Source organism: Tachyglossus aculeatus, chromosome 10 (assembly GCF_015852505.1).
Source record: "Tachyglossus aculeatus isolate mTacAcu1 chromosome 10, mTacAcu1.pri, whole genome shotgun sequence".
Taxonomy (NCBI): Eukaryota; Metazoa; Chordata; class Mammalia; order Monotremata; family Tachyglossidae; genus Tachyglossus; species Tachyglossus aculeatus.
This window is the reverse complement of record NC_052075.1, coordinates 17096608-17108551: the sequence shown is the minus strand read 5'-3', so window position 1 is coordinate 17108551 and position 11944 is coordinate 17096608. Positions and strand designations below refer to the sequence as shown.

The window sequence follows — 11944 nt, the reverse complement described above, 5'->3', positions numbered from 1 at the left end:
TACTTCCCAAGTGCTTAGTACAGTGCTCTGCACACAGTAAGCGCTCAATAAATACGATTGAATGAATAAAGCCATCTCCACCAACTCCAATCGCCCTGACTGGACTTGGACTCAGTTTTCAAAGGTAAGGCTCCTTCAGCACGGGATGCTTTTGTTTCACTTTTTCAAGTGCTTAGTACAGTGACTTGCTCCCACTGGCTGCTCAGTAGACCCCATTACTACTAAACACTGTTACTACTGCTGCTGCTGCTACTGTGAACTTTGCTAAAACAGGTTTCCTCTGTGTGCTAATCCTTCAGCTCAGGGGGCTTCTTGCAGGCATTACTGGGGGTCCCTAATCAGGGGTTCTGGGTAGGGATGGTTCTGTACCTCCCCACCCCTGACTTCCTACCCAACGGGGCTCTTAGTGACCAGTGGGTGAGGGACCAGTGGGTCAGAGGTCGGTCTAGTGGATAGAGCACACGCCTACTGAGAGCTCACCTCCTCCAGGAGGCCTTCCCAGACTGAGCCCCCTCTTTCCTCTCCCCCTCCCCATCCCCGCCGCCTTACCTCCTTCCCCTCCCCACTGCACCTGTATATATGTTTGTACAGATTTATTACTCCATTTATTTTACTTGTACATATTTACTATTCTATTTATTTTGTTAATGATGTGCCTCTAGCTTTAATTCTATTTATTCTGGTGACTTGACACCTGTCCACATGTTTTGTTGTCTGTCTCCCCCTTCTAGACTGTGAGCCCGTTGTTGGGTAGGGACCGTCTCTATATGTTGCCAACTTGTACTTCCCAAAGGCTTAGTACAGTGCTCTGCACACAGTAAGCACTCAATAAATACGATTGAATGAATTAATGAATGCCTGGGAGACAGAAGGTCATGGGTTCTAATCCTAGGTCTGTCACTTGTCTGCTGTGTGACCTTGGGCAAGTAATTTCTCTTCTCTGTACCTTAGTTACCTCATCTGTTAAATGGGGATTGAGACTGTGAGCACCATATGGGACAGGGACTGTGTCCGGCTCCATTTGCCAGCTTGTACTTCCCAAGCGCTTAGTACAGTGCTCTGCACACAGTAAGCGTTCAATAAATACGAATGAATGAATTTGCATGTGTCCTCCCCAGTGCTTAGTACAGAAGAGAGAAGCAGCGTGGCTCAGTGGAAAGAGCATGGGCTTTGGAGTCAGAGGTAATGGGTTCAAACCCCAGCTCCACCAGTTGTCAGCTGTGTGACTTTGGGCAAGTCACTTCACTTCTCTGGGCCTCAGTTACCTCATCTGTAAAATGGGATTAAGGCTGTGAGCCCCCTGTGGGACAACCTGATCACCTTGTAACCTCCTCAGCACTTAGAACAGTGCTTTGCACATAGTAAGCGCTTAATAAATGCCATCATTATTATTATTATTATTACAGTGTCTAGCACATAGTAAGCACTTAACAAATACCATTAGTATTACTATTATATAATTACATAACTATAATTATATAATAATATATATTACTATATTACATCATATTAATAATGAATCAATCAATACAATAATTATATTATAATATTTAGCATATTATGATATATTATCATAATGTCATAATGATTATGATTAAATAATTATTAATGATAATAACACTGTCACTCTGATCACCCACTGACCTCTGTTTCCTCCCTGATCCCAGAGGCAGTTGGCAGTGAGGAGAATAGGAGCTGAGAGGAGAGATGAGGTAGAGGCTGATTGACCCTTTCCAAGCAAAATCCACAATTGGAGAATTTTAGGACACTCTGCTTTCTGTGTGTAAAAAGGCAGTAAAGTAGAAGTCAGTCAGTCAGCCAATCGTATTTAAGGGCTTACTATGTGTAGAGCACTGTACTAAGCACTTGGGAGAGTACAATATAACAATAACAGGCACATTCCCTGCCCACAAGGAGCTTACAATCTAGAAGTGGGGGAGACAGACATTATTATAAATAAATGTTACAGATATACACATAAGTACCGTGGAGCTGGGAGGGGGGATGAATAAAGGGAACAAGGCAGAAGGAAGTGGGAGAAGGGAAAGGAGGGCTTAGTCTGGGAAGGCCTCTTGGAGGAGATGTGCCTTCAATAAGCCTTCGTAGTGGGGGAGAGTAATTATCTGTCAGATAAAAGGAGAGAGGGCATTCCAGGCCTGAGGCAGGACGTGGGTGAGAGGTTGGCGGCAAGATAGATGAGATCAGGGTACATTGAGAAGGCTGGCATTAGAGGAGCGAAGTATGTGTACTGGGACATAGTTGGAGAATAGTGAGGTGAAGTAGGAGGGGGTAAGGTGATTGAGAAGCTCCATGCACCCTAAACTGAATTTCTCACATTTTGAAAAAAAAATTGGTCCCTCTAGCACTGAGGAAAGATTTTCTTTGTGGCGGACAAGCTGTGATGCAACAACTTGCCGCCCCAATGCCTGCCACCAGAAGGACGAACATTATGCAGTGAACATTTCAGATGTTCAGACTTTACCCTGTGCTCATCTTGGTGACCCGATCTGAATTGGGCATGGGTGGCTCTCGCGGTGGGACTGGACATGGTGGGCATAACCACTTGGCATGATACTGTTCTCCAGAATCCGGGCCGACGTTAAGATGCTGCACTAAAGCAGGAGGCCCCGCCCCTGAGTCCCTCGAGCACCAGGATGCCTGGGGTGGGAGACCAGGCCGTCAGGACCTCCTTCTTCGCGGGCATCTGGACCGCAACTCTCCTAAGTCAAACCCAGGTGCCCGTGGTGAGCGACTCCTTCGCTGACTACTCCAGACAACAGCTCGAGCGGGTACCCAGCCCCCTCTCTCCAGACCTGACAACCTTAGACTTGTCCCGAAATAATATATCTGTGCTTGAGGCTGTTGACTTCTGGTCTTTAGCGAAGCTGAGGGTTTTAATCCTTTCTCATAATAGAATCCGTCACCTGGACACCAGCGTATTTGCATTTAATCCGGCCCTGGAGTTTTTGGACGTAGCCCACAATGGATTGCAGAGCCTCTCTTGCCATCCAGCTGTGGACTTCAGGCACTTGGATCTCTCTTTCAACCCGTTTGAGCGGGTGCCCATCTGCGGAGAGTTTGGCCGCTGGATGCAGCTGGATTTCCTGGGGCTGAGTGCCCGGCGGATCCGGAAAGCTGATTTGCAGCCACTGGCTCACTCGCATCTCAGCGAGGTTTTGCTCCACATGCCGGCCCCAGAGGGGCCATTCAACCTGTGCTGCTTGCACACAGAGAAGCTGCACCTTGTTTTCTCTCCCTGGCTGAATTTCCCATCCCACTGGATTCTGTCTAACAGCACTCTGGGAAGCCTAGAGATAACGAACATCCAGCTGGTCGGTGGGCCATGTTCCGATTTCACCGACGTTTTATCCGAAACAATGCGAGATCGGAGATTGCTCAATCTGACACTGAACAACATCGAAACTACTTGGGAATGCTTGGTGGCCATCTTCCAGCTCGTTTGGCCCCAAACTGTGGAATACCTCAACATCTACAACCTGACCCTCGTTAAAGAAATCAAACAAGAAGCCTTTGACGCCACTGAGACATCACTGAAAGGAGTGAAATTGGAACTCGTGACCAACAAGGTTCTCTATTTCTCTCAGGATAACATCTACAGAGTTTTTGCAAAGATGAATGTCAACAGTCTGACGATAACAGATTCCCCTTTCATACATATGCTCTGCCCTTCTGGGGCAAGCCAGTGGCTGCATCTGGACATGTCCAATAGCGTGCTGACAGACACTGTTTTTGAAACCTGCACCACCCTGGTTAACTTGGAAACTCTCATTTTTCGAGGGAATCAGTTAAAGAACCTGGTGCGACTGAGTCGGATGACTAAGACGATGCGGTCTCTCCAACATCTGGACATGAGTTTGAATCTTTTGCAGTTTGATGGGGACGCGGAAAGCTGCGAATGGTCCGCGAGTCTGTCAACGTTAGATTTATCATCGAATAAGCTGACTGGATCCGTCTTCAGGTGTCTGCCTCCGGGAGTCACGGTCCTTGACCTGCACAGTAATCAGATCCGAAGCATCCCCAAAGATGCCGTGGCTCTGACAGCTCTGCGAGAGTTAAACGTGGCATTAAACTTCCTGGCAGACCTTCCAGACTGCGGGGCCTTCCGGAGCCTCTCCATCCTGCTCATAGATGGAAATTCCATCCCCAGCCCATCGCCCGAAGCCTATCGATCATGCCGGAGCCTCAGGAGGCTCCGGGTCGGAAACAATCCCTTCATGTGTGGGTGTAATCTCAGACAGTTCATCAGCCTAGCGGCCTCTTCCTCCAGCGTGCTGGAAGGATGGCCAGATGCCTACGTCTGTGCTTCCTCTGAAGGCCATAAAGGGACCTTGCTGAAGGATGTCCGCCTGTCCGAACTGGCCTGCAACGTCCCATTGCTGGTGGGGACCGTGCTGGTGACTCTTTTGGTCGTGGTGGCGGCCGGGGCAGCCCTGTGCCGCTACCTGGATGTGCCCTGGTACCTGAGGATGACTTGGCAGTGGGCGCAGACTCGGCGCAGGGCCCGGCGGGTGCCGCCCTCGGAGCTTGAGAGGATGGCCCAGTTCCACGCATTCATCTCCTACAGTGAGCGGGATGCATCCTGGGTCAAGGCCGAGCTGATCCCCAACCTGGAGAGCGCCGCCGTGAGCATCTGTCTGCACGAGAGGAACTTCATACCCGGCAAGAGCATCTTGGAGAACATCATCAGCTGCATCGAGAAGAGCCGCAAATCCATCTTCGTCCTGTCCCCCCACTTTATCCAGAGCGAGTGGTGCCACTACGAGCTCTGCTTCGCCCACCACCGGCTGTTCCAAGAGGGTTCCGACGGCCTCATCCTCATCGTGCTGGCCCCGATCCCACGGCACAGCATCCCTGCCCGCTATCACAAGCTCAAGTCCCTCATGGCCCGGAAGACCTATCTGGAATGGCCCCGGGAAAGAAGCAAGCAGGGCCTGTTCTGGGCGAACCTTAGGGCTGCGGTGAACGTGGGCCGAATCACGTCTGGCGAAGAGTGGGAACCGGTCGACTTGAAAACGTAATCTCGTGTGTCCTCTTGTCTTTTGTTTTTTTCATATAATAAAAATAATGGAGATGGCATTTGTTAAGCACTCACTGTGTCAAGTACTGTTCTAAGCACTAGGGTGGATTCGAGGTAATCAGGTTGTCACATGTGGGGTTTAATTTTACAACTTACAACTTTCACCGTTTTACAACTGGGGGAACTGAGGCACAGAGAATTTAAGTGACTTGCCCAAGGTCACACAGCAGACAAGTGGCGGAACCTGAACTAGAACCCACAACCTCTCTGTGGGCAGGAAGTGCATAATAATAATAATAATGATAATGGCATTTATTAAGCGTTTACTATGTGCAAAGCACTGTTCTAAGTGCTGGGGAGGTTACAAGGTGATCAGGTTGTCCCACGGGGGGCTCACAGTCTTAATCCCCATTTGACAGATGAGGTAACTGAGGTCCAGAGAAGTGAAGTGACTTGCCCAAAGTCATACAGCTGACAATTGGTGGAGTGGGATTTGAACCCATGACCTCTGACTCCAAAGCCCGGGCTCTTTCCACTGAGCCACGCTGCTTGTGTTTTGCACATAGTAAGCTCCCAATAAATATGATCTAATGAATGAATATGTCTGCTAACTCTGTTGGACTACACTCTCCCAAATTCTTAATATAGTGCTCCACACATAGTAAATGCTCAATAAGTACCATTGATTGACTAGTCTAACCAGTAAGGTTAAATGTGCTTATCTTGATAATCTTCCTCTAACTAATGGTTCTTTTCATACAAATTGCACGAAGCACCCAGTCCAACTACTGTCTTAATGAGAGAATATTGGCTTGCGGTGAATTCAGGGCAGGAAGAGGGATGCCAAGTCTTCCCATACAGGAAGGAGAACTGGGGAACAGGGGGTGGCTGGGTGAGGGAAGTGCTGTTTTAGGAGGACCAAAGCCTTGCCTCCAGGTCCCAACTCACCTCTGCCCAGGTTGGGAAGGGTCTTTCTGAGCCGGGGGGGAGGTGGAGGGGGTGCAGTTGGAAGGAGGGAGGGAGAGAGGGTGGTTGAATGGTGATTTTAATATAATGTGTAAGTGGTACAAAGATATGGTGACTTTAGACAATTGGCTGCCTGAGGCAGGGGAAAATTCAGTCAATCAATCAATCATCATCATCAATCGTATTTATTGAGCGCTTATTGTGTGCAGAGCACTGTACTAAGTGCTTGGGAAGTACAAGTTGGCAACATATGGAGACAGTCCCTACCCAACAGTGGGCTCACAGTCTAAAAGGGGGAGACAGAGAACAAAACCAAACATACTAACAAAATAAAATAAACAGAATAGATATGTACAAGTAAAATAAATAAATAAATAAATAAATAGAGTAACAAATATGTACAAACATATATACATATATACAGGTGCAGTGGGGAAGGGAAGGAGGTAAGATGGGGTAATCAATGTGTTGACTGAGCACTTACTGTGAGCAGAGCACTGTACTAAGTGCTTGGGAGAGTACGATACAATAGAGTTGGCAGACCCAGTCTCTGCCCACAAGGAGCTTACAGTCTAAAAGGGGAGGTAGGCATTAAAATAAATTACAGATAGGGGCAATGGCAGCTTATATGGAAATGGACTGTTTCTTCCCGTTCCCTGTGACGGCGTCAAATTAAACTGCACCATAGGCCACAATCTATGTTACTGCACATACGATGTGGTCATGTTTGCTGTGTGTCTGCACAGAGTGACCTAATGTCATGCTGAATCTAGTCAGGACCGCCCCCACAAATTTCTAGCATTGGTGAAGGGTAGGGGGAACCTCAAATCTGCCCCCGCGGCCCCAGAGCCCCCAGGGCACCACTGTCAACTCTGTTGGGCCAAGTAGATCCTTTGAAACTTTCAGTCCCTGCCCTGTCCTGGTTGTCTCCAAGGCAGTCACTTACCTCACCTACTGCCTGTGGCCTAGTGGAAGCAGCTGGCCTGGGGGTAGAGCAGGGGACTGGCACGCAGAAGGACCTGAGTTCTAATCCCAGCTCCACCACCTCCCTGCTGTGTGACCTTGGGCAAGTCACATCATTTCTCTATGCCTCAGTTCCCTCATCTGCAAAATGGGGATTAAGACTGCGAGCCCCGTGTGGGACAGGATCTGTTTCCAAACCGATTTGCTTAGTACAATGCCTGGCACATAATAAGCGCATAACAAATACACAGTTATTATTATTATTGTTCACGAAGCCGACCCTGTGAAAAGCAAGCCCGGCTGAGCTGTCTTTCCCAAACCTGAGCCCCTCATGGCTCACGGGACAATTGGTAGGAACAGAAGGAATAAACGAGCTTAAACTGTCTGATCAACTGGACAATGCTTTGACTCGCTGAGCCAGAATGTCAGCAGGACCTTGTTGGCCAGTGTGACTCTGAGAAGCCAGAAGGGCAGATTGTGGCCTAGGAAGAGAGAATCCAGGGTCTCCTGAGCAGTTTGCTGGGGAATCAGCAGAGTCCAGGGAATCAGAAGGACCTAAATTCTAATCCTGACTCTGCCACTTGTCCGTCATGTGACCTTGAGCAAGTCACTCCACTTCTCTGAGCCTCGGTTACCTCATCTGTAAAGTGGGGATTAAGACTGTGAGCCCCACGTGGGACATGGACTGTGTCCAACCTGATTAGCTTGTCTCTACCCCAGTGCTTAGTACAGTGTCTGGCACACAGAAAGAATTCAGTACTTCCTTTTTTTAAAAAAAAGTCAGGTTGGGGCTGTTGGCCTTGAACTCCACAACTCCCTGGTGGCCCAGGAGGGGCCGCACAGAGTCTCTGCTTAAGCAGAGAGGCGGAGGAAGGGAGGGGAGCGTCCCTCCTGCACCACTAACCAAAATCACATATTTTGCCAATGTTAGAGGAAGTACTGCCAGCTGTCAGAGTTGCAGGGCTACTGGTAAGACTGTTTCTTTTGTTTCCCCTTTCCCTAAACAAAAGCAGGGTGGAGGGTAGGGATGGAGACCCTTAGGGGGATTTGGGGGACCACTTGAGTCTTCAGAAAAGAGACATTTCTCCTTTGACCATCCCTGCAGTGAGAATGATGCTAACTCATCAGCCCGAGACCCAAACTGAGTGAGTGAGTGAGTGAGAGAGAGAGAGAGAGAGGTGGCTCGTGTACAAGAACTAATTTGTGACAGAAAGTCTCACCCAGTGCGAAATTAATAACAATAATGATGGCATTTATTAAGTGCTTACTATGTGCAAAGCACTGTTCTAAGCACTGGGGAGGTTCCAAGGTGATCAGGTTGTCCCACGGGGGGCTCACAGTCTTAATCCCCATTTTACAGATGAGGTAACTGAGGCACAGAGAAGTTAAGTGATTTGCCCAAAGTCACACAGCTGACAATTGGCGGAGCTGGGATTTGAACCCCTGACCTCTGCCTCCAAAGCCTGTGCTCTTTCCACTGAGCCACGCTGCTTTCCTAATTGTATCCCTTATGTGTGCTGTGTGCAAGGTGCGTGTGTGTTTGTGGGTGTATAAATGTAGAAAACTGCAGGTTTCACGATGGCCTAGACTGTAAGCTCGCTGTTGACACGGAATGTATCTGTTCTATTATATTGTACTTTCCCACGCACTTAATACAGTACTCTGCACACGGTAAGTGCTCAATAAATATGACTTACTTTTCAGCTACCACACCACCCATAGGTGAATTTCATTGTCAGCGGCCTCTTTTCCAAAGACAGAATGACAGACGTTTCAGTCGATGGTATTTACTGAGCACTTTCGTGTGCAGAGAAGCACTTGGGAAAGTATGATCCACTAAAGTTGGTAGAAACGTTCCCTGCCCATAATGAGTTTACGGTCTAGCTTTATGTGCAAGAGTGAATGAGGAAAAGGAAAAGATAGAAGGGGGAGTGAGGTGGGTGGGATAAAAATCATGATTTTTATTGATTTCCTCCCACGGCACAGAGCAATGAGAAATGCTGCCTTCAGTGCTGGGCCAGCACTGGTCTTGTGAGGTTGATTTGATCTGCACATTCAAAATCCAACCCTATGAGATAGAAGTGGCCCTGTGGATTACCAAAAATGACTTAGTACATTTTTAGTGATATTTTTCCGTTACGTGAAGTAGGCCCAAGATATTCTGGTTTCATTTCTGCTTTATGTATGAGAAATTAAGAAAACCTCCACAAAACTAAGCCTAAAGGAAACCAAGAGAGGGGCAAAGAAGGGGAGAATCATTTAGTCTGTTTCTTCCAGGATATATGGTTTTCTGGGAAGTCTACAACCAGGTCATGTGGGAGGGAAAATTGTTGAACCAGAAGGTCCCTTTTCCAGGCTGGAATCACTGGCATGGGTGTTGGGGAACCACCTGAAATGCAAAGTATGTTTGAATTTCTGAGTATGATGCCACCACAGATGGACTGGTTGGGAAGCTGTGGGGTTTGGCAGAGAAAGTGTCAAAGCAGTGAAGCAGGGAAGCAGCACACGTGTCTGCTATGTGACCTTAGGCGAGTCACTTAATTGAACTTCTCTGGGCCTCAATTACCGCATCTGTAAAATGGGGATTAAGAGGGTGAGCCCCATGTGGGACAGAGAATGTGTCCAACCTGATTAACTTGTATCTGCCCAGTGCTTTGTCCAGTTCCTGGCACATAGTAAGTGCTTAACAAGTACAGCGTGGCTCAGTGGAAAGAGCCCAGGCTTGGGAGTCAGAAGTCATGGGTTCGAATCCCAGCTCCACCACTTGTCAGCTGTGTGACCTTGCGCATGCCACTTAACTTCTCTGGGCCTCAGTTCCCTCAACTGTAAAAAGGGGATTCAATGCCTGTATCTTCTCCCACTTAGACAGTGACTGTCCGATCTGATTAACTTGTATCTACCTCAGCGGTTAGAACAGTGCTTAACACATGGTAAGTGCTTAACAAATACCATTTAAAAATAAAAGTTGAATCAGAGAGGAGTAGACACTTTCCCTGGGTGGCTTTTTCAATCAATCAGTCAATCAATCAGTTGTACTGACTGAGTGCTTACTGAGTTCAGAGCATTGTACTAAAGTCAAATGGCTTAAATAAAAGGACAAATCTGAATAAAGTTGTTCCCAAACAAGACATGGGGGAACATGGCAGTTAATCTGCATGGATTGTATAACAAAATATTTGTTTTCCTGCTAGAAGAATCTGTTGGACCCAAATCCAGTGGTGAGAAACCCAAGTTTGGACACCCACCTCGCCCTAGCAAGAGATTGCACAGAATGCTCTCGGTCTCTTCAGTTGGAATCAATGTCAGTGGTATTTATTGAGGGCTTACTGTGTGCCGAGCACTGTATTAATCGCTTGGGAAAGTACAATGCAATAGAGTTGGTAGGCATGATCTCTGCCCTCAAAGAGTTTAAGATCTGAAGCTTCCCAGAGGATTGGGATGGTATTCCAAGACCAGTTTCCAGATTGCCTATTTGAACATGGCAGAACAGAATGTGTTGCACAGGACTGAATCTTGCTCCCAGATGTGCTTTAGGTTGATGTGTGATGGGGTGAGGATCTTCCAATTCTGGCACAGTCACTATATATATATAATATTTATAAATATTTAAATAAAATCCCAATGGGTGATATCCCTAAACTGGGGGAGAGTGCCCTGTGGCCGACTGAGGCCACTTAGAGTGGCAGACATCCTCTAGGCAGTGGGAGAGTTACCCTAGGCTCGCTGAGGTCACTAACAGTAGCAGACTCCCCATAGGCTGGGAACGGTACCCCTAGGCCCACTGAAGCCACCCAGAGTAACATAATCCGCCAATGCTGGGGGGATAGCGCCCATAGGCCATAAATACCATATATTTATGGTATTTTTTAAGTGCTCAGTATATTCTAGGAACTGCACTAAGCACTGGGGTAATACTAGATAATCAGGGTCCTTGTCCCACATGGGGCTCACAGTCTTAATCCCTGTTTTACAGATGAGGTAGCTGAGGCACAGAGAAGTAAAGTGACTTGCCCAAGGTAACATAGCAGACAAACGATGGAGCTGTGATTATAACCCAGGTTCTCTGATTCCCAGGCCCATGTTCTTTCCACAAGGCCATGCTGCTTCTGACCATATCCATCATTTGAAGTAATTGTAGGATCTTGGTAAAATTCTCAAGGCAACCAAACCTTTTGGGTCATGGTCAGAGCTGGCATGCACACAAACACATATTAACATTTGCACTCACAGAAAGATACTTTCAACCCCCCAGGGGCTCACAAACACACATCATCCTCCCACCCCACTCCATTTTCCTTACCTCCATCTTGAGTGGACCAGTGGTTTCAAGGGGTAGGATGCTTGGTCAGGGTACCTGGAGAAGAAGTCAGAATAAGAGGGTCCCAGGGAGAGGACTGGAGTGGACAATTCTTCAAGAGAAAGAGCTGGAGGCAGAACTCTAAAACCTCAGTGAATTTCCATTTGGTTCCCTCAAAAATGGAAACAAGTTAAGCCACCAGTTCTCCTAAGGGGCAAGGGACTGGGGTCAGGAATGTCCTGTGGCCCGCGAGGAGCCAAGAAGAATCTCTCCTCCCCTGCTGGACTCTGGTCCGAGTCCAGAGGCTCCAACTGGGTGATCTTGGTGGTGGGAGGCTCTATCAACTGAGGGCTCCATCATTGCTGTTACTTCTTCCTGGGAGACTCCCCGGGGGGACTCATTGTCACATCCTACTCACCTCTCCCCCTGAGAGGTTCAGCGGGGTCCCAGAGTGTGCCCCACTGATGGTTCAAGAAGGACTGTCTCTATATGTTGCCGACTTGTACTCCCCAAGAACTTAGTACAGTACTCTGCACACAGTAAGCGCTCAATAAATACAACTGAATGAATGAATGACTCCCTTGCACAGGTTCCCCAGGCTGAAGATCCCAGAGGGCTTTTTCCAGAGAGGCACAGCCAGATAACTGGTGTTGTTTTCCAGGGCTGGGATAAAGCTCGCC

The 11944-nt window shown here is 47.9% G+C and overlaps 1 protein-coding gene across 1 annotated transcript; it reads left to right on the top strand.

Annotated features, from left to right (window-relative positions):
- Positions 1-5045, top strand: LOC119933403 (toll-like receptor 6). Its single transcript, XM_038752902.1, has 2 exons — positions 1-124; positions 2586-5045. Exon 2 carries the CDS (start codon positions 2655-2657, stop codon positions 5037-5039), a length of 2385 nt encoding a protein of 794 aa, XP_038608830.1. The 5' UTR covers positions 1-124; positions 2586-2654; the 3' UTR covers positions 5040-5045.
- Positions 5046-11944: the final 6899 nt, after the last annotated feature.